The sequence below is a fragment of the Carettochelys insculpta genome, chromosome 11 (assembly GCF_033958435.1).
Source record: "Carettochelys insculpta isolate YL-2023 chromosome 11, ASM3395843v1, whole genome shotgun sequence".
Lineage (NCBI taxonomy): Eukaryota > Metazoa > Chordata > Testudines > Carettochelyidae > Carettochelys > Carettochelys insculpta.
In genome coordinates, this window is record NC_134147.1 from 31460073 (window position 1) to 31483699 (window position 23627).

At 42.4% G+C, this 23627-nt stretch overlaps 1 protein-coding gene across 1 annotated transcript in view; it reads right to left on the reverse strand.

Annotated features, from left to right (window-relative positions):
• Positions 1-23627, reverse strand: part of LOC142019323 (cullin-associated NEDD8-dissociated protein 1-like) — a 31761-nt gene that overhangs the window by 5967 nt on the left and 2167 nt on the right. The window contains exons 2-11 of the mRNA XM_075006044.1: positions 20189-20332; positions 17823-17977; positions 16154-16277; positions 14990-15246; positions 14267-14372; positions 12523-12677; positions 9814-10106; positions 5452-5593; positions 1145-2647; positions 641-736 (exon numbers count right to left, since the gene is read on the reverse strand). Of these exons, the coding sequence (XP_074862145.1) occupies positions 641-736; positions 1145-2647; positions 5452-5593; positions 9814-10106; positions 12523-12677; positions 14267-14372; positions 14990-15246; positions 16154-16277; positions 17823-17977; positions 20189-20332 (2975 nt within the window). The remainder of the gene's footprint in view (positions 1-640; positions 737-1144; positions 2648-5451; positions 5594-9813; positions 10107-12522; positions 12678-14266; positions 14373-14989; positions 15247-16153; positions 16278-17822; positions 17978-20188; positions 20333-23627) is intronic.

Here is a 23627-nt window from a genome sequence, read left to right on the forward strand (position 1 = left end):
CAAAGTGTAACATAACATATTTGAAGGAGCCAGGATATGAAGAAACCTTATTCACTATTAAAAATAGCTATAGAGAAAAAGCATTTAGTGATGCATGTAGCGTTTTTTTCCTTCCTTTTTATGGGATAGGATTTAAACTGAAACAAGAGGCTACATCAGGGGTACAGAAATCCCAGTGTGATGCTAGCCACTACTGACTTCATCTGAGAGCTCAAGCAGAAGCCTTAAATTTTTAAAGGAAGTTTCTTTAAGATGCTCATCTTAGAATGTCTCTGAAGCAGAGTTGTTGCTTAGTCCAGCTTCTCTCTGATAACGTGGAGATGCATGTCCAATCTAAGAAACATTTTACAAGACACTTGTCTGTGAAGCCAGTATCATGGAGTTTCATTCTTCACTAAATTCACTGTTTCCATTAGTGAGTGACACACGTCTGAAGGGGAACGATCAGAACATTTACTAAGATTTTCTCTGTAACCTTAGTGTGGAACTCTAGATCTCTTCCCTCTATATTTCTCTGGGGTTAAATTAGATAGTCTCTAATCTGGAAAAAAAAAATTACTTGCAATACAAAATGTAGCAGTTGTAGGTCAACTGATAAGGTACCATCCCTCATAAGAGTTCTGTAAGAACTGAAACTCACCTATGCAACCTTTAAGAAGTACATCAATAGGCTGAGGCTGATCTGAAATTGTGAATTTGATTGCAGTTACTACTGTACTACGTGCATATGGAGAACCTGCAACAAAGAGGGAACACAAAAAGTGTGGGTACATTTAAACAGTATGCTCTTCTCAGGTGTTTGGTCTAGAAAGCCTAATGATTCTTTTTGCATAAGGGATAAAAGAATAGGGAATTTGCCATCTGGATCAGGTCACATGTTGAACACTTGCCTCCAAAACAGTTTGTCACACAGCCCCCTAGTCTTTTAACATCCTCTTTAATACCATGCCTGGCAACTTTGCATTCCTTCAGAGACACTTGTTTTGGTTAATCTTTGGCTAATACTCTCCACGACCTGGCTTTCGTCCCTCCACCACACATGTACTACATTGTTATTAAAAGATAGAACTCTGAGATTTTTATGCAGTGAACAAAAGCATTTCCCCAGACCTTTTAGCATGCTAATGCTTGTCCTTCCCATTACCTGATGACAGCTGCTTTTTCAGCCTGGGCAGCAGTTGGGATGGATTCACTAGGGCCAGTTTTCCCAAACATTCAGCAACTACATTTCGGGTCCCCTCCTCTGTGCATTCACAGTGGTTGAAAAGCAGAGCCCAAATATCTTCTACATAAGGTTTAAGGCCATCTGCTGGGGAGGAGCTGATGACTTCTTTTAAAGAATGGAGTAGCAAGTATTGTCTCTTGGGTTGGCTTCCAATTTCCTTCAGCATAAAGGGAAGATATTCCTTAAGATTTCCAGCACTGATGTTCCCCAGAGCATAGGAAGCTGCTGATTTCACCTCTTCATTGGGAGAAGCAAATGCTTCCAGTATGACTGCTTTGAGCTCCTTCTGAGCACTTAAGTTCATGGTGCGACCCATCTCTGCCAGCGAAAGGAAGGCGAGCACTTTAACAGCAGCACTGGACTTGGGATTCTTCACATCTTGAATAAACTGGCTTGCTACTCTAGTGGCTTCTTTTGGACATGCTGATGAAAGGGCTGCCACACACTTGGCTACGGAGTAATAGGCTTGTTTATGCAAATTCACAGATGCCACACCAGGACTGGAGTAGATGGGGCTAGTCAGCTGTTTCATCAGTTCTGCATAACCCATATTGGCTGTCTTTGTTATAACCAAAGCTTGAAAGAAGTCTATTATGGCATTCAATGCTCCTCCTTGTAGTAAAGGGGAGTGGACAAGGTGAAAGAGTTCAGAAAGAACTGAACCACTTATCTTGGATAAGGAAGATGGATAAACCTTTGCTAAGGTAGTAAGGAACACAATAGCCACCTGAGAAACATGCAAATCATTCTCGCTAATTAAAGCGGGAAGCTCTGTCAGCACGGACTCAATCATAGCAGGCTTGAGGCTATCACTGTAGTTCTTAATTAATATGTCCAGAGCTGTCAGTGTACTCAGTTTCAAGGCACGTTGATTCTTTCGCAAGAAGGAGGCTAGAATGGGGAATCCTTCCCCTAGAATAGGTCTTAAGTCTATCTTCAGTGGAGAACTAGCAATTAAGGTTAATGCTTTCACTGTTGTCAGTCTGGTGATTTCATTTTTGAGCCTTTCTAGAAAAATCTTCAAGGTTGGTGGGAGATCACCACTTAGATGGTCTCCCAGGTTGCAGACAATCTGTCCCATGCAAGAGATGGCCCGTTCTTTCACCTCCTGATCAATATCAGCAGCTTTCAGTCTCTTTAGAGTACCAGAAAAGATATCTTTCACATAAGGCTTGACATCAAATGCACAAGATTTGTCCAAGGGTCGAATAACTTTCACAAGTTGCTGAGTGACCAGTAAAGCTTCTGATGTAATCTTATAAAAGGGGTCTCCAAGACAAGTCACAACTGGAGGTAGCAGCACCTTAATATGGGGATGAAATACTTCTGGTGGGTGGTTGCAAAGAAGAACATGAAGGAAAGACAGTGTATCAATCCTCATGTTGGAGGAGCTGGATTTATCAGTCAAGGAGAAAATAATACCTGTTCAGGGGAGACATTGATATATCTTATTTTTCAAATGATTTAAAGATTAAAATAGTTGGATACAAAAATCAAAATATTCTTTTGCTCCACCCCACTCTACGTTATGAGTGTTTCCACCAGTACAGGAATACCAATATACTATTTTGATAACAACACTACTATCCTGGGCACAGTTATACTAAGCTATACATTTAAATCTATACTAAACCAGTATAGTAAAGCCATCCTGACAAGAAAAACAAACAAACACACACACACACCACACACTCTACAGAGGCAGAAGCACAGCTTCGTCAGTATAGGCTGAACCTCCCTTGCACAGCACTCTTGGGACCAGAATAGTGCTGAATGACAGAATTTGCTGGACCGTGGGAGGCCAATATTGTCTAGCAGCATTACCAATGCTTCCACTGCTTACTGGATTCTCAGAAGACATTTAGGGTAACTTACAGCTAAATAAGAGCATAGAACACTGAGAGCCAGGACTACTGGCTGTAAACAAACTTTATGGGACCATGGGAAACTTGGTCACACCCATGATAAGTGGTTGTCGGCCTAACAAAAAACATGCCAGATTATGGACGTTGCTGGCTGAGAGAGTTCTGGATTAGAGAGGTTCAACTTGTATAACTATAGTCACATTAGGTTCTTTTCCCAGCAGAGCTATGTTAATATGGGATAATGAGCTCATCAACCCCTGACCAACAGAGCAGTGATGGTAAAAACTCCTAGTACAGGCACAACTCTGCACTCATGCACTCTCACAGTAGCTAAGTGGCAAGTCAGAACATAGCTAGTCCACGTGGCTGCACTGGAGAGCTACAGAAATCTTTTACAAGCACTTTAACTGAATAGCCATAAAAACCACTGGTCAGTATTTGTAGGGTGATAGGAGGCAGAATTATTTATTATGGAATGCAGGGTTATGGCTAGAAATAATAAAATGAAATTAACAAAAGGGACACTCCCGGCTAAACGCCAGGAACTCCTGCCAGCAAGGCCTGAGTGGCTCAATGGCCTGGGTTTTGGGGGGGGGAAAAAAAGTTACAAAAATATCCTTCAGAAAATAATTCTGCATTATCAGGGAGATAGACTGATGTCTAATGGGGCTTTTCCATATTGAACTTCTATGATGCAGCCTGAAAGTTGTTTTTCAAATGGGTCATCAGTAAAGTATTTCCAAAAAGTTCCACTTGCCACCCTCAAAGCAATTTTCTGTAGTCACAGAATTACACAATACCAGAACTGGAATGAACCTTGAGAGGTCACCAGGTCCAGTCCCCTGCACTCACAGCAAAGTCAAGCACCATCTAGACCATCCCCAACAGGCATTTGTCTAACCTGCTCTTGAAAATCTCCAATAATGGAGATCCACAACCTCTTTAGGCAATTTCTTCCAGGGCTTAACCCTGACAATTAGGAAATTTTTTCCTAATGTCCAACCCAAATCCCACTTGCTGTAATTTAAGACTATTGCTTCTTCCTCTATCATCAGAGGTTAAGGAGAATAATTTTTCTCCCTCCTCCTTGTAACAAGCTTTTAGGTACTTGAAAGCTGTTATGGCCTCTTGTGGTCTTCTCTTTTCCAGACTAAACAAACCCAATTCATTCAGTCTTCCCTCATAGGTCATGTTTTCTGGACCTTTAATCATTTTGTTGCTCTTTTCCGGACCTTCTCCAATTTGTCCACACCTTTCCTGAAATGTAGCATCCAGAACTGGACTCAGTACTCCAGCTGAGGCCTAATCAGTGCAGAGAAGAGCAAAAGATTTACTTCTTGCTCACAACACTCATGTTAATACATCCCAGAATGGTTTGCTTTTTCCCCCCCCCCCCCAACAATATCAAATGACTGACTCATTTAGCTTGTGGTCCACTATGATCCCTAGATCCCTTTCTGCAGTACTCCATCCTAGCCAGTCATTTCCCATTTTATACGTGTTAAACTGATTGTTCCTTCCTGAATGGAATACTTTGCTTTTGTCCCTTTTGAATTTTATCCTATTTATGTCAGACCATTTGTTCAGTTTATCTAGACTATTTTGAATTATAATCTCATTCCAAAGCATTTGCAATGGCTCCCAGCTTGGAATGAGCTACTAACTTTACAAGCGTACTCCTTAGACCATTATCTAAATCACTGATGAAGATCTAGAGCAGAGCCAGCCCCCAAACTGATCTGTGCAGAACCCCACTCATTATGCCCTTCCAGCATGACTGTCAGTGACTCTCTATGAATGGTTATCCAACCAGTTCTGCATCCACCTTTTAGGAGCTCAGTCTAGGCTGTATTTCCCTAGTTTGTTTATAAAAAGGTCATGCATATCTCTCGTAAACATACAAGAATTGAAGGACATGGGATGATCAGGGGCAGGGAAAATTGAAAAGGCACTATCCGCACACATTTACAATAAGGACCAGCCTGAGGTCTTGGTAGGACCTCAGTGTTATCAGTGTCTCAACATTCTAGGGGAGTACCCCTCACTAATTTACATGGACAAAAAAACCTTGTAGGTCTGCAAACAAAAACTTCCCCCACAAACATTTTTTGAAATGTTCCATGAGATTGAAGAGATATAGAAGGCATTACAGCTATGGCCCCAATACTGAGTTCAAAATCAATTGACCCAAGGCAGCAGAGGCAGCCCCTCTATCTTTTTAGTGTTTATAAACATCCGAAAAATGTAAAGAAGTAGGGAAGACAAACACACATCATTTAGAAACATTATGGCACTGAAAGTGGAAGCTTTAACCCAAGACAACCTCTCCCTACCAGCACCCAGCCAACAAACCAGTTTTACCAGGCATTAATGCAGGGATGTGATCTGCCAGGCAGCCTGGAAGCACACTGGCCAATTCTGTAAGAAGACTGAAGCACCCTTGCCTCGATTTGATGCTTTTTTCTTTGAGTTGCTTGTGCAAAGCCTTGATTATGTTGGGAACCTGTAGTTTTAGAAAGCAAGACCGAAAAATTAAGGAAACCATAACCCTTCTGACAGAGAGCTAGGCTAGCACAGCCACACCCATTAATCATTTAGCATGAGAAAAGAAAGCAAATCAAAAATAATACATTCAGAGGTTTATTAAAGGGAGACTCTAGCGAGTAAATAGTGATTGAGAGTGTGTCTGTGGAGTGAAGAGGCACCTGTGTAAACTCTTCTATGCAGATATTTTAAGGTTTTATAATTCTGTGAAAATGTTTTAAGGTAAATCTTCCTTTCTGGAGACACAGTCTCAAAACACAGAAGCATTACCCAGCTATCCGCTTGGGTATTTCTCTAATAAAGAAAAAGCCATGAGACTGACCAGTCAATTTTCAGTGGTCTGAGTCGAACAAAAGGTAAAAGTGAAAAGTAGGCTAGAAGTTAAATTTGTTTCAGAGTTAATAAATAAGGACCCAATCCTGAACAAGTGGACCTCTTGAGCTCCTGCAAAGCCCACCCATGCAAAATTACTGGACTGCAGTATACGTTATTAGCCATAAAGATATTTTTGTTTTTAAATACAGAATTTATTTAGATCAGTTACATTAAATAGGCAGAAAACCATACTTTGGAACAGATATAAATCCTCCTCCTTCAGGGTGAAAGACAGCCATTGACTGATGTGAGCTAGTAAGATGTTTTCTCATGAGCAACTTATGTAAGAACGGACTACAAAATTTCTTTCATGTTCCTCTGAAGCACCTGGGACTGGCCACTCTGGGAGACAGAGTACTGGCTAGATGTACTGGCGATTCCTACATTGCTAAATTATGTTGACAGTATTCCTTTTGCCTAGTTCAGAACATTAAAAAAAAAGAAACATTGCTTCTAACATTTATTTGGTTCAACTCACAGTGAACTATGCACAAGAGTATAGATTACAAGAACACAAGCATACAAAGATATATTATGAAACACTAGCTAATGGCTCCTTTAATGATCACAGCCCAGTATGGTGTTAATGCTCTGCCAATACGCTGTATTTGAAATTAATTTTACTTCTGTTGGCTTAAATCTGATATACTTATGCAGTATATAAGTACTGAACAACGATATAGCTGCTTAACTGGAGCAAATGCCACCCCAGACAATGGATGTTACATAATGGCAGTCCTGGAGGTGCTAACACAGTGTCTGCAAATCCCTTCACAGGAATTCGCAGGTATGGGTGGCACAGATTATTCCACTCAGGCTACATCTACACAGCAGCCTCATTCTGAAATAAGATATTCCGAAATAGCTAGTCCGAAATAGGGCTGCTAGACACAAAGGCAGTGTTTACTGTGGCATTCAAAAGTGCTGCTTTCGGAATGCACACTACCTGTGTAGACGGGGGCCTTTTGAAAGGTCCCTCTGACTTTGAAAGCTCCTTCTTCCTATCGGGTTTCAGGCAGGTGCTCTGAAAGCGGCACTTTTGAACTGCGTGCAGCCACTGTTATGCTAACGAGGTGCTGCATAGTCATGTCAGTGCTTCATTAGCATCTTCCAAATTCCCTCATTAACATGCCCCTTTTGAAAGGGAGGGGCCAGTGTAGATGCAGCCAAAATGTATCTCAAAATAGCACTTAGCTATTTTAAAATACACAGTCTGCACATATAGCGCCTATTTCAAGATAGATATTTCAAAAGAGGTGCCGTTAAGACAGGGTATAGTTTTTATTCCCTAACAGCTATTTCAAAATAAACGCTATTCCGTATCTTAACGGTGTGTATTCTTAAATAGTTATTTCCATACAGGTGCTGTTCCTCCTGCAATGAGTTTTACTGATTCAGAAATCATGCCCGCTATTTGAATTTCGAAACAGCATGTGCGTTGTGTAGACACCAGCCAAGTTATTTCAAAATAACAGCTGTTATCTTGAAATAACCTGGCTGTGTGGCTGTAGCCTCAGTGGCTCTTGCTTCATTTCAGGACACTTTTTGTTTATTGTGTGGCAGGGCCAGGGCACAGGGAGCCCAAACAAGCAAGATGGCCTGTGGAGCACTAGCAGGGCAATCACAGGCAGCCAGGCGGGAGATGGCTCAGCATAACCGGGCCCAGCTGACTCCATGCCTGGGCTAATAAGAGGCCTTTAAAAGCCCTTCACAGTGTGAAGGGTGGGGAGAGAGTGTGAGAGGCGAGTGGAGAGATGTGAGGAGACCGGAGTAGTGGGAGAGAGCAGAAGAGACGATCAGAACACCAGAAACCATAGATGGAGAGTGAGGAGCTTTAGCAGATCAAGAGTCGCTACTGCTGTAGCCTAGAGAAGATAGTGGGGGAATCATCTGGGGAAGCAGCCCAGGGAGAAGAGCCACTGTGCCAAGGGAATCAGCTCTTCCCACTAGCAGCCACACAGGGTTCCTGGGCCGGAACCCAGCATGAGTGGGCAGGGGCTGGGTTCCCCCCTAGACCACCCCTCATCCTAGCAAGGACAACAGGCCCTTAAGTGGAACCAGTGGACTGAACAGAAGCCAGAGGGCCCAGGAATAAGTAACTGTCACAATTGTTACTGCTACCAAAGTCAAACAACTGCAAATGTGTCACTGTGCTACCACTACAGCGAATTTTAAAAGTACATTCATTTTATACCCTAATATTCTTCCAGCGTATCATGCGCCTCCTGTGACCTACCAACAGTCATGGTAATCACTAAGTGGCCATACTGTGATTAGCATAGTGTAAATGGTTCAGCTGAAACAGCTGTTGGTACAACAGTTCTAGCTTAGCTTCCTGATCCTATGTGGATTTTTTTTTTTGTGAGAATCCTACTGTGGAAGCATGGAAGGCGAATCAATCAATCACAGCTTTCCTAGCATGGATCTCAGGATGGAAGGGTCCCTGTCTACAATGGTTAAGGAAACTGTCCTTGAGCATAATAGCCTCAGCCTTTAAACACCATGGTGCTAGCTATGCTATGAAATTAACCAAGTCTACCAGCTGTGAAGAAGCACATGTCAAAGTATTCAGAAGTGTTGGGTTTGGGTAGCTAGAGCCAAACTGCTGAACCAGGCAGTTAAAAAATGCTTTTGTCAGGGTATAGCTCATTGAGTTGTTTGATCTAAAAGTCTGCTTATATCAGCGTTTGTCCCCTCCAAGCCCTCATCTACTCTAGTGTTTAACTGGGAAACCTTCCACTATTGCGCTTCCACTCATGAGAAAGACAGTGGGAGAACTACTGTTGAAGAGCTTTTAGCATTTTGATCAACATGTTTTCCAGACTTGCTCTGAATTACTGCACCAAACTACACTTGCCCTCCTACTCTTGTTAACATCTGGGGAGCTGCACAGAGGAAGATAGCTCACGAAGAGTCAGTGTAGACACAATCCTGGTGTCAAAGAGTCCTTTCACCCATGCTTAAGTACAATTCCACGAGTCAATTATTTTAACAGTCTCACCCCACTGGCACTGAAACCAGTTTACCTAGTCTGGGACAATGCTTGACCTGAATTCACCATGCACTGTAGCCCAGTTGCTAGCATGGATTTCCACTGTAACCTACAGTAGATGGTAGAGATGAAGCTAGGATACATTCGTATAGCCATTAACTTGGAGGTGACATACTCAGGGTTACAGTTTGTATGCAGGATTCAACACATTAAAACCACAGTATCTTCCTGGCACAGCTCAATGAGCCTGGCCCCTCCCAGAGTGCTGCACAATAAGAGTGCATTCTGGATAAACATGGGCCAATATCCCATTCTGCTTCTGGCTTTGGCACAACAAACAGTTGATCTTCAATATGGCACAATGCACTTTGGGATGGCCTCTCACACAATGCCCTGTGAGGTAACAGTTACGTTATTCCAGCTACACAAAGTTCCACCACACCAGCACTCAGTTACAGCTTGAAAGTTGTGTTATATCTCCGCCTGTCGTAGAGTATCTCCACATGGCTGGAAAATACATTAACCATTCCATGCGCAGACACGGATCATCACATTAAGTTAACTTTACAACCTTACTGAAAATCTGGAGTGGTCTGAGGACATGAAAACAGCTCATCTGAAATGTGGCTATAAATCTGAGAATCAAACCAGCAGGAAAGAGAAGCCTTCCATCTTCCTTGTAATTTTATTAAAAGACATGATCGTTCAGAGGGGCACATTTCCAGGCTGAGCACACATCTATTCATGACACTTCTTCCAGTTCTTTTTTATTCCTATTAAGAGTAATTTGCTCTACCATTTTCCCCACTCACCTGGTTCTGAAGCATGGTAAGGGGTATCTCTTCTTTGCTGCCTGCCTCTGAAGTCTGGAGCCAGCTCTGTATGGGCTGTGTTTGCTTCAGCAAAGAGATATAAGCACAGAAGATGTCGGCTTTGACATTCTCCTCTCTCTCCTTGAATCTGCCTATCAAAACTGGGGAGAGAGTCTTGTAGAAATCCTGAAGGAGGTCATGCCGGGTACTGACAATGGCTTCTAGGCACTTAGCTGCAGACCTGCGAACTTTCCAGCTAATATCATCATCATCACTGTACTCATCATCACTCTCTGCAAACAGAGAGTTGGAAAAAACAAGCCGCATTACAAGAGACTCACCACACGCCCCAGACTCTCTCTCTCTCTCATGTTATTTCTCCTCCTACGGAACTCAAAGTTAATATAAGATAAACGGATGTCAATACATACCATGTTTCTGAGGGGGAAAAAAAAATCAGATTTAAGTTATTCTGGACAATTTCTGCAGACAGTCATCAGAACCCATATATTATAGTGGATAGTACGTGTCATTACTGCCCCAAGGAGGATAAAATATCTGACTGAGTCATGACTACATTTACACTGTGCCCTTAACTCAAAATAAGATATGCAATTTGTGCTATGCAAATTATGTATCCTATTTCCAAGTAACTTCAAAATAGGTCATTTCAGCATTTGGTGCTGTCTACACAGTGCTCAGTGTTGAAATACTGCACTATTTCGAGGCATCCCTGACTCCTGCAATGAGGTGTACAGGATTTTTCCAAAATAGCATGCCTAGTACTTTGAAAAATAGTTTGAAATACAGGGTGCATTTCATAGATGAAATAGCTCTGCAGTGTAAACATAGCCCATGTGTCAGATCCTGTGGACCTCTAGTGGCTGAAGACTCACTAATGTTAACTACAGCTACTGGAGAGGCCATTCTCACTCACACTGCAAGGACTTATGTTTTAAAGGGGGAATAAGGTCCTGTGCTCAATTTATTTTAAGGCCAGAAGTGACCTTACTCCACAACTCCTGCGTTTTACTTCACGATCAGCGGATGAGCAGGAGAACCTCTTTTAGAGAGGCATCCTGCTCCACCCGTTCCAGGTGGTAAAAGGGTATCACATCCTTTTGTGTGCTGTTCCAATGGTTAACTACTCTCACCATTCAACATTTGCGCCTTATTTTCCACTTGAATTATTCTAGCTTTTACTCTTGGCCATGCCACTGTGTGCAGCAACCACACTGGTACATTGTGGAACTCACTCAGTGCCTGAAATGTATTAAGTGTACGACTGATATGGCCTGCATCTCAGCATGAAACTTCCTCCTTACACACCTACCTCGAGCTATCCTTCATCCATGCCTTTTTAAAAAAAATCCCTACTGAAAAAGACCTGATAGGAGGCGGTGTCAGTTGTAACTAGTGTCAGCCTGAAAAGAGCAAGACTTTTTTTTTTGGTAAGGCTTTTGATTTGGATTTTTAGGATTATATTTACTGTCACTATTTTACATTGCTCTGTTTGGGTATTAGTTTGATGTGCAGTGCCTCAGCAGGCTGTATTTAAGATTTCTTAAATTACTGGCTAGTAGAAACAGGAGTTCCCCTCTTCACAGGCGAACAAAAAGGTGCGAGCACTACACAATCCCTAGGGGCAGGAATCCAGACACACTGCTGCATTAAAGACATCAATTCCACCAGCTAAGTAAAAGACCATCAGGGGAGTGCTCAAGAGCCACAGGGATGGTCTACAAGGGAGCTGGGAGGATGCTTTTCAGCTTGGATAGACAGATATGCACTAGTTCAGCTTGAGCTAGCGTCACAGTCCACAGACAGACTTGAACCTGGGACCTCCGGAGCTTAGTGCAGGGGCCTCTACAGTTTGACTTAAAAGCCAGCTGGCTCTCAGCTAAGGCTGTAGAGGAGACTCATTCTCTGTGGAAGTGACCTACACGCCATTACATGGGAGAGCAAATCACCCCTCTACATGTGTGGGCTACACTCATACCTTAAAACAGCTGTGTGGGTGCAGCAATGCAAGTGGTGGCTCAGGCTAGCTACCTGGATACAATCCCACCTGCCCTTCTGGGCATGTACTCAAGTGGCCACCCTGAGTTGCTGCCTATGCCACCAGTCAGACTGAGCAGAGCCAGTGTTGTCTGCCTACTCACACTGGGAAGTACACTCCCAGCTGTTGTGTAGATAGAGTTGATGCCACTCTGCTTATAATGTGTATATAAAATAACCTCACTCCGCTGCTGGAAATGGACATCGGAGCATCATTTATCCTGGCATTCTGAGAGAATTGTTTTGAATCTGGGCAATCACAATGGCAGAGCAGCAGCTAGTCGAGATCCACCAGTGCTGGAGTACTGTGGCCACACTGTGACAGACACCTACATGCACTCCCAACAGCAGAGGCAGCAGCTCTTCATTCTTGCTGTCTGCCAGGCTAGTTCTAGAAAATATCATCCTTCCACGGTAAGAGAGGGCAGTGACATGCGGACTGAGAAAAACACAACAGTAAAGCCCTCGGCTTGGAAATCATTATAAATACAGCACTGGCAAAACTAAGCAGCTGTATGCTAACTTGGGTCAATGCAGACATCATGAGGAAGAAGGTGATGCCACATAGCGTGAGTGGGAAGCAGACAACTGGACTTCTTGAGTTCTATGTCAACAGATCAACTAAGCATCATCATCCTCACAAGCAGGCACCTTGCTCTTCATCCTCTCCATTTTCCGTTTCCATCATTTCTTCCTCTTCCTCCTCCTCCTCCTCATTGTCATAGTTGTAATTTGGGTCATAAGTAATGTACTGCAGACACAATCCCATCACACTAGGGATATGAGGGCCAATTTCCTTTGGACACCTAGCAAGATAAATTTAACAAAGCCTCAGATTAATAATTAATTTTTAATATCTATCAGTGTAATTTAGCCCACAAGATCCCAAGGTGTTTCATACAACTATACACACACTAAACAGTAAAGTTTCCCCTTTCACAACAGTGCATGAAACAGGATCATGTATCCATGTGAATCTCCAAGAAGCTAGGGTGCCCATATTCCCCTATGCCAAAAACAGGACAGCTGGAGGGTGCAGCTGCGGGAGGGAGCTCCCTGGCTGCAGCTGCCAAGCAAGTGCAGTTTCCTGGCTGCCCCTTGCCATGGGGCACCAGAATGAGGCTGCTGCCCTATGGAGCTCCCCAGCTGCAGGGGCTGTTACCCTGCAGAAGGAGGGTGGGGTTGCTGGCTGCCCCATGCTGCCAGGCTCTGGGAATGCTGCAGGGATGCTCCCTGGCTCCAGTGGTGGCTGCCTTGTGGGGGCTGCCACCCTGCAGTGGGTGGCTGGGGCTCCAGACTGCCACATGTTTTCAGGCACCGGGAGTGAGGCTGCTGCTGCCTGTAATGGCTGGTCAGCACATGCTGTTTGGCCAGCTCCTGACTGATTTTACCTGCAGCTGCACTGACTTGGGGAAAGGGCAGCTCAGCAGAGGGAGAGAATATACGGATCAACTTTTTTGTTACCAAAAAAAGGGCAGGACACTTGTCTGCACTACGGGACTGTTCCAGTGAAAACTGGACAGATAGTCACCGTGCAAGGAATGGGATTCAGACTCTCATTCTCTACCACCTGAGTGATTCACCTTTTAAGAAACAGAAGACAAAAACAATATCCCCACATGTTCAACCCACTCCACCCTCCCCATCCTCAGCCTCCAGAGGAAGAAGATGTAGGCAGCTCTCTTGCACTTCAAGGCCAATCATCTCACCAGAACTGGTGTACAAAGACTACTGCACTGCAGGCCCTTCCAAGAACACCGTTTCCACCTCAAACCCTTGCTAAAGACAAATCCCTCCCACTCACCTGAAAGACTCAAGCATCCTCCAAGAACTGGAGGTAAGTGAGGGTCAGTCATTGTGGGTATTCAACTGTAACTTACAATACCTGTATCGTTTATAAAGATCATTCTAGATTCCTGGGTTAAGAACCTATTCTCTCACATATTAGGTAAAAACACCTCATATATCCAAGTTGCTACATGAATAGACCAACTTGGTTTGTAACGACGGATTTTGTTACTGGACCAATATGGCACTTGTTTCTCTCACACAGTAACACATTTAAGAAAATATTCCACTCAGTTTAGTTTGCCTCAGATCCCTCTACGTGTGCATTTCCCAGGGAAGGGCAGTGAAGCAAGTTTTTGTCTTCTGTTTCTTAAAAGGTGAATCACTCAGGTGGTGGAGAATGAGAGTCTGAATCCCATTCCTTGTAGGGTAACTATCCGTCCCGTTTTCACTGGGACAGTCCCGTAGTGCAGGCATGTGTCCTGCTTTTTTTTTTTTTTTTTTGGTAACAAAAAAGTTGATTGACCCGTATATTCTCTCCCTCTGCTGAGCTGCCCTTTCCCCAAGTCAGTGCAGCTGCACACAGATGACTCACAAAGGCACACACCTTCTCACAAAAGACTCAAAGGCCTGAAAGCAGTATTCCCTCAGCTCATCGTCCTCCACGTTACAATACCGAACAATTAATGGGATGAACTTCTCCAGATATTCTCCTGAAAGAGACCAAGTAAAGAGCATGGGAAAGTGCTCCCTCTTGAGCTGGCTGGTAAAGTGACAGCCTTGTTACCAGCGAGTCAGTTCCAGTGCCTGGCAGAGCATTCTTTACATCGCTGGTTATGCATTGTGAACAGCCTGCCAAACAATTTCAGCAGAAAAACCACCCTGTCTTCATATAAGTGAGTTATGGACAGACAGAGTCTAACGATCTGAGGAACTCTGCGTGCAATGCCACCTCTGACAGTGTCTGACAAGTCACTTGAATATTCTGTGTCTCCATTTCCTCCTGTGTAAAATGAGGCTACTAATGCAGAGCTACCAACATAGGGTACTGCAAGGAGCCATCAGCATTATGGAAGCATTGCAGGATCTTGAAATGAAAGATGCTATAGAAGCACAGCCAAGCACTGAAAACCAGCATGCCTTTCCCTTATGCCTGAGTGGAGATTTGGAAACCAGAAGCAGGAGAACAGCAGAGTGCTCACTGCCAACACATCACAAAAATAACTAAATATATTTATTTGGATAACTAAAGGGCAGCTCAAAAATTGTGTGGGGGTGTGTGTGTGTGTGTGAGAGAGGGAGAGAGAGAGAGAGAGAGAGAGAGACCTACCTATGCGATGCCCAGCCTGCCTGCTGATACCTGCGATACATTGGATATATGTTCTCGTGGCAGAAGTAGACTCATTTCTCTTGAGTTCAGCTAACAGGTGCTCCATGAGTTCTAAGAAAATATTGCCACTGCAAGTCAGGACCAAGTAGCCTAGGGCAATGATGGCCCTCTTACGCACAGCCAATCTTGGGCTCGTGAGCTGAGGAAGAAGGCAGTTCAGGATAGAGGAATGGAAAGAGTAAAGCATTCCCCCTAACCTGAAACCAGAGGCAAAACACAAAAAAAATTAGATATTCAGACAAAGCTCTCCTAGCTGGTATATAGTCTCAGAGGGATAGCCATGTTAGTCTGTAGCTTCACAACCAAAAAACACCCACAACAAAAACAAAAACAACACAAGCAGTGTTGTAGAACCTTAAAGACTAACAATTTTATTTATTAGGTAATGAGCTTTCACAGGTAAGACCAGTTTCTGAAGAAGTGGGTCTTACTTGCAAAAGCTCATTACCAAAAAGACTAAACAATTTATAAGGTGTCACAGGACAACTTGTTTATTTTGTTCTCTGGTATTTACAAAAGGCAAAAAAAAAAGTGCTTCATAAATGAGGACAAGCACGTTTCTAGCAAAAACAGGATGTGCTAGTTTACATCTCAAGTTGTTCTGGCTCAGACTGGGAGGGGCCATTTTTCCCATCTCCTTGGGACACGAGTTTGATTTAAACAACAAGCCTTTGCATGGCTTGATTTTAGGGGGATAAAATCCTGACTGCAGCTGAGAAGTTCACATACAGTTCCGTCACTCTGAATTATGGTTGTGTTATGTAATAAGAGAAACCGACAGAGAAACTGCCTGCGACTAGATCACCCATGCCAAAACTGAGTTACCTTCTTTTTCCCCTTCCTACAAGTCCTTATGCTCATTGTACCTTTCCCCGAGGGATCCTGAAATACTACCAACACCCTCCCAACCGTAGAAGGACATGTACATTCTCAGTTCAGATGGGTGCTCAGACCTGCCCAGATACTTCCCATCTGGCACCCATCCCAATCCTTTAATTTATTTAATCTTCAGTTACATTAGAGAACCCAAACAAGTCACAAACAAACAAACACACCACGTAGCCCCCTACCATAGGCAGCTGCTTGGCGGAAATCCTTTCGTACCTGCTCAGCATATCTGACAGGATATCAAGAGCCTCTAACTGCACAGATACATCCTCTTGTTTCCCAATGGCTCCAGTCAGCTGGGCTGTGATCTTTTTGCACACGTTGGCTGTCATGGTGGAGCCTAAGAACAGAGAGGACCTTCAATCTACTTTTTTTCCATCAAAACCATTAATTCCATCTCCAATACTCAGAGGTCTGAATGCACAGCAGCATAGATGAGGACTCATCCACAGCAGGCAGCAAAGTTACTATGGACCATAATAATCTCTCCCAGAAAAAAAAAAAAGGGAGAGAGTGCTTAGGAGTGGAGCTGTCAACTAATGCTACCCTTGTGGGGTAAAGGAGGAAAGAGACTGGGATGGTGGAGAAGGCAGGGGTCACAGCCCCCTTGGGGAAAGATGTACTATGCCTTTGGAACGGTTGCCTCTCTCCAGCAGTTCCTGGGCTCCTCCATTGCCTAGCAGTATAGATACCTGAAAAGCAATGCACCCTGGGTTCCTCTGCCCATGCAATACCAGGACCTCTCTGAGGTGGGTGCAAACCTAAAACAGATGTTAATGGTGTTCCCAGCAGCCTTTACATCTGTGTGGAAAGGGAACATTTGGAAAGGAACATGGAACCAGGAAGCAGGTCTGCCTGCACCACTTTTTTCCAGCCCTTACCACTTTCCTTACCCAATCCAGTGCCTGAGCACCAATGTCCACATGGAGTGGGGTCAGAGGACGCAAGCAATGAAGTCTCCCCTCCTCTGTCTTCCAACCACAGAGATGGAAGTCTAGGCCCAATCCTTGGCAAGAAGGCTCAGGTGATCTATTCCCAGTTACCACAACAGGACTATTTAATCTCACATGGCATAAAACAATGAAAGGTTGCTGAAACTATGGCTCACAAGTATTTAAAATTTGGTAGAGATTGACAGCTAATTTCATGCAAAATTATTCCATCAAGTTCAAGACAGAAATGCGGTCTTGGCTACCTGCTGTGCAGTGCAGGGAATGTCAGATGTATGACAGATGGCATCAGAGCACAGAAGCTGCTAAAGAGTTGGCAGAAATCTACATGCACTTACAAGAGATATTATTTACAAAACTACTGTTGTGTTTACTGGACACGCAGCTCAATATGTTTTATTGTCCGATGTCTATAGAAACTGGGCAAATGAGGCACCCTCAAGAGGCTGTCAATAGTTAAAAAGACATAGGCAGTGAAACAGACTGTATCTGAAGGTACTGAAAGGCCCAGTGCTGCTAAAAGCCAGAATACATACAGATTTGCCATTCATGAGAACTAGACAGGAGCTCAGCCAGTCTTTGCTATAATCTTCCCCAGTGATGGTCCCAAGCAGCAACATTTGAATCCAGCGTTTATCATCATGCAGACAGGGGTCATTTGCAAACTTTACATGAAGGTTCAGCTTTCAAGCACCACCATTTTGCAGGTGATCAGATCTCTGGTTTTGTTGAGAGTCCTGTCATTAATTGACAATTTTATTATACTAATTTGTAAGTCTCAGCTCTTTATTCATCATATTGTAATTCTCTCCGCTGTGCCCACAATTACTAAGAGTAATGCATAGGGGGAGAAAATCTCAGGTTCCAAACTCCACATTGTCTTCTCTTTCCTAAAGGGTGATCAGGTTTTACCATATTTTAGGGAGGCACTTTACCCGTAGATGCTGGAGGCAGCTCCGAGATGACTGTTTTAAGTCCAATGCTGGAGATGTCCCGAAGTTGCTCCTTTTCTGATAACATGTTTGTACATAGAGTGTCCACAATAGTTTCCACTTGATACTCCTTCACTTTGCTGACCAAAGGGCCCAAACTACAGAAGGGAAAAAGAAGACAAACCAAATGGAAAAAAAGAGACCCATTTTCTAGAAACCACACTTCGTGTCAAAAAGAAGGATGATCTGGTGGTGGTGGATTTCAGATGTAGTTGTTCAGATCTCTTTAAAATAAAGAAACCACTACTGTAAGGTTGCAAACATTGCTGTCATTATTGAAACACGTTTAAAATCCAAAACCAATGTCAAAGGGGTCTGTCAGAAACCTACACTTATCATATTTTGTATTCCTACTAGTTAGCACATGCAAAGGGTCTGATTCAAAGCCCACAAAAGTCAATGGAATGTGCAATTTAATAGCAACAGACTGAATCATGAAGAGGCACCCATGTTCGTTCTTTTAACATTGAAATCAATGATCATGTTTTAAATGGTGTTGAAACTGATCAGTCTAAAAAGAACACTCTTATGTTATTTACCTCCCATTGCCCTCTGCTGTAGGGGCTGAGAATTCTTCCTCTGTGCAGTGTGAGAACCAGAGTTGAATAACCAAACCCAGTATTCAATTTTCTCTGATGTTGGAAACATGAGTTTTTGTCTAATGGAGCCGCTATTCAAAATTACACGTGAAATAGAATGTCTGTAGAATATCTGTGAACAATTAGTTACAAATATTTGTTATTCGAAGTCTCAGCTGTGTTTGTCAGATGTGATTAAAGAAATAATGTGGTATTGTCTCAGTTCTCTAATCAGATGAATGCAACATTTCAAATCAGGTTTTAAATTTCTGAATTCAAAATGAATTCATTTTCCATTAATATATTATACTATGTCATTACAAGTAGCTGTTTCCACAAACATTCCACTAGCCAATTCTGTTGCTAGAACATTCAGGAAACAGCCACAGGCAAAGAAAATTCAATTTGTTATTGAAATTAACATTCACAGAAAATAAGTTTATCCCAACTCTAATAGTGACAATATATTGTACGTATATAGCTTAAGTGACTTGTTCAAGCTCACAAGTCAGTGACAGCATAAATAAACAGAACTTCCCAGTCCTGTGCCCTAATCGCAAGGCCATTCTTCTGCCTTCCACAGGTCTCATCAGGAAGATAACTCACAGAACTGAGCATCTAATTTACGGAGAAACACTGTGAGCCAGATTCTACAGGCTTTATCTGGGAAGTGACATCAATGGGCATTTGACCTGAATCCAGACTAAATTATCAGGTTCTCCAAGTATTTTCTACTATTTCCTATGGGCTGGCCCTGCCACACCACATGGGATAGCGACTTACCGTGCTCCTTTGTGCAATCAGTTCTTTTGTCAATTCAGAAATCTGCAGTATATGAAAGATGTCATATTTTTTTCTCTGTATGTATCTTTAAATGTCAAGAGGTCTCCCCATCTGATGCAGGAACAACAGCTGCCATTTGGAATTCCAGTTCAGATGCAGAAAGTTACAGGGAGTCATTTCTAAAGTTCTTCCATGCACAGACTAGACTGGATCTCTTCCCTAGATTATAGCATATGTATTCCTAAGACTGGATGCCTTATCTTACACTTTTTGTATGAAAAAACATCAGAATTTAGTAGAGGCTTGAGGGGGTTGTGCAGAACCCCTGCCAAGTGGTTACTCCAAGGTAAAAATACAGAGAACTACCCCTCAAAGATTTAACAATAGTATTTTCCCAGTAGGTTACAAGCGCAATTAGGTGTACATGCAGAGAGACAAAGGATCAATTTACCACACTTTTTGTTACAGACCCTATACTTGTAAGACAAACTTAGTTTTCAAGAATGCTAATGCTTCACATAACCCAGGACTGCAATTTGGGGCTTAGAATCTTGCATTGTATCATGGTTAAAAACAAATGTACAACTGCTGTGTCCTTAGGACTCTTATCAAAGCCAGTTGTGTATCTAGCTTAGGGGTCAGCAACTCCCAGCACGAGTGCCACTCTTGGCACACGAGCCAATTTAGAGTGGCATGCAGCTGGAACTCAGCCCTGCCCCTCCTTCCTCTATGCAGCATGTGAGCCACCACCATGGAGCCCCAACCACAGCACGAGGCAGGCTGGGGCCCCGCTGTCTCTGCCTTGTTTCAGACTGGAAGCATTCAGAGGAAAATTCAAGAAAGATACAAGACACCATGTACCCAGGGCTCTAATCTAAAGCATTTTCTGGAGTATGACAGTTTCATTGCTGTTAATAAGCATGGCACCCTAGACACAGTAGCTCTTACCACTTGACAGCCAAGTTCTGCACCTCTCCATTTTTGTCCTCAAGCAATTTTAAAAGCATTTTCACAACTTTCTTCTCGCTGTCTTCATCCAGCTTTATGGAATCCTTCTGCAGTTCCATCATCAGGTCATTAGTGGCCATAAATCTAAAGTGAGGAACATCAACAACAGGTTGGATGGTATGTAAACACAGATACATTTCTTAGAGATCAAAATGGAGGATAAAATTTAGTATTTATATGGCACTAATATGGAATATGCTTAACAAACACCAACTAATTCCATAACCCTCCTGTAAGTTACTTAATAAAATAGTTCTCCCAGGGGACAAGTGGGGGAACTGAGGCAGAAGGCCCTGGTGGCACAGAATTCAGAACTAAGTGAGCCAAGATATAGGAGAATTTTAAGTTATTCCCTCCTCACAAATCCACTCCAAAACATGACTATCAAATGTTATTGTGGCATTCCACAATTGTCCCAATGATTCCAGATCAAATGGTCTCAGGTTACTAGAAATAAAATGTTTCTAATTGTCAGGAGTTGAAAAATCCAGTAGGGTTCTTTTTAGCTTACTTATCTTTACTAGTAGTAAAATTTCTGCCAGTCAGAAAATTCTGTGCATCAGTATAACTGAAAGGAATCATAGAACTGAAGTTGAGTGTACGTACCTTTGCTAACAAATTCTGTTCATAAGGCATAAGTCAAAATAAAATCTAGCTCACTCTCTTGCAAGGATGATGGGGTAAAAACTTATATTAAAAATCACTCAGGCAAGCAATTATACTAATTACACACAGGAAGAAAAATCTGTCAAGAAAAAGTGCCATTTTACCTATTCACTCAGCTTAGATGAGCAATTTAAAAGATGTCTAAGCCAAAGTTTCTCATTTTTTTTTATGCCAGCGACTGTCTTCTTAAACTGTATCAAGAGCTGCATCTACACAGGCAGCTTCTGTCGATAAAACTAGGCTTTTGTTGACAAAACTTGCTGAGTATTTACAAGGTTAAAATGGTCTGAGAGTTTGTTGACAAAACTCAGCTGTTCAGTCGGCAGCGTTATCCCTGTTCCTGATCAGGTATAATGCCTCTGTCGACAGTATTTTGTCAGAGTGCCCATGTAGACACTTATATCAGCAGAGAAGGCTTCCGGTTCCCTGGACAGCCCTGTTTGGCTGACTGGAAGCTCTGCATTCTGTTGACAGAGGGCAGGGCAGTCTGGCTGCCCTTTGTCAGCAGAGTGGCTTGCTCTTTCAATCTGCTTTTGTGTGTAGATGCTATCTGTTGACAGAGGTAATGCCAAATGTTTTTCTGTCGACAGCGATCTCTGTCGACAGAGACTGCCCCTATAGATGTGGCCAAGTTGATATCAGCGACTGATGATCAGTCCATAGAGCAATCACTGATCTAGGCCGGAGTTAAAGTTCTATTCAGTCTAATCACTCCGTTTTTTTTGTATCTTTCTGGAATTTCTTGGAGTCTTCAAGAATCTCAATAGTTGTGTCATCAGCAAATTTAACCTCCTCTCTTCTTTCCTTCCTTCTTAGAGCCAAGACCTTCTCTATACTGGGAAAAATGTGTTTTTCATCAGTATAGTCCCACCAATGCTACTAATAGTGAAAGCTGCATTGTAGTCAGGATGTAGTCACTTTTACTAACCAGGGCTATGATAAGATGCACAGCCTGCTTTTTACATTACAGCTTCTACCATTGGCCACACTCATGAAGCTATACTAGTGCAAGAGACATTTTTACCAGGATACATATACCCCACATCATCAATAGGTAAATCAATACTGGTAACTGTGACCTTTCTCATATCCCATTTGTGAGAAGGAGCTACTTGTTATGATTCCTCACTGCCACTAGCCATTTGGATTTGTTTAATAAAACCAACAGTCAGCAAGAATGCATGATGTTCAACTGCATGTCTTTTCACAAACAGCACCAAATATTTGGCTTCCCACTTCAGAAAAATCCTTAGAACTGCAGTTTCCTATTAATAAGTGTAATTTGATAATAATGATACATATCCAAAAGAGACTAAATGGAAAAAAAAATCCCTCTCCTTTCACAAGTAGCTTAAACTACATTTTAAAAATCCCAAGCCTTTGATCAGCCGGTTCAGCATTTAAAAATCCTACTTCAGTAGTTTTGCTATATCTTTGGGATGTAGCTTGTTGTTTGAGTAGCAAAACCATCCGGGATAAGAGATGGCTGGAATCTGATCATCAGCCAGAAATTGAAGATCAAAAAAATTAGAGGAATTCTATAAATTTAAACCTACAATTTAATAATATTTTACTTTATTTTTGAGTCAGCACAGACTATTTAGGTACATTTTAAACTGTAAAGTTTCACAAAACATGAAAATACATATAAAGATCCCAAAAAAGAGCTAGTGAAGCTGCTCCATCATCAACTTCATTAGAAAAAAAATCCACTTTATCATTAGAAGAAAAACATATCTTCTTGAATTTACCCTGCTATTAATAGTAATCTTATTCTTATAAAAACGTATACACTTGCTTTGTCGATTTTCAAAAGGCATTTGACAGTACAGATCAGAAAGTGACTTGGGCAGTGTTGGAGCCATATGGAGTGGATAGCAGACTGATACGGTTATTGAAAGATAGATATCGATGATAACGTGGAGGCAGCAGTGAGAACATGAGGGGAGTTGGTTCAAAACAAGTATAGGTACGAGACAAGGAGATACAATATTGCCAAGTGTCTTCATCACACATCTGGAGAGAGCAACAGACAAGATCAAGGAAGAGGTAGAAGGGATATCTGTGCATGGGAAAAGAATTAACAACTTGAGGTTTGTGGATGATATAGTTATCATTGAGGAAGAGGAGGAGAAGCTGGAGAATATGGTGCGAGTGTTAAACGAAGAAGGGAAGCAGTACAGACTGATTCTGAACATCGATAAAACAAAACCAATGGTATTTGGAGATAAGGAAATAGGAAGGAAGATCAGTGTCAATGGTTTTGAACTAGAAAACGTAGAGAAGTTCACATATCTGGGGAGCAACATAACATATAATCTAGACTGTAAGAAGGAAATGGCGACTAGAATAGCGAAAGCAAAAGCGAGTTTGAAGGCGATGGATAAGATCTGGAAAAGCAAAGCAATTAGCTTAGGAACGAAGCTGGGAGTCTTGAAAATGTGTGTATTCAGCAGCATGTTGTACAGATGTGAGACATGGGTGATAACAAAAGATTCAAAAAGAATATTGGCATTAGAAGAGAGTTGTTATAGAAAGATTCTGAGAATAGGATGGATGCAGAAGGTCACCAATGAGGAATTATATAGAAAGATACAGCCAAAAGAGAACGTGCTGCAGAAGATTATAAAACGGAAGCTACAACTATTTGGACATAGTTGCAGAAAGAACAACAAGCGAAAAATCAAGACCCTAGTATTCGGCATAATGGATG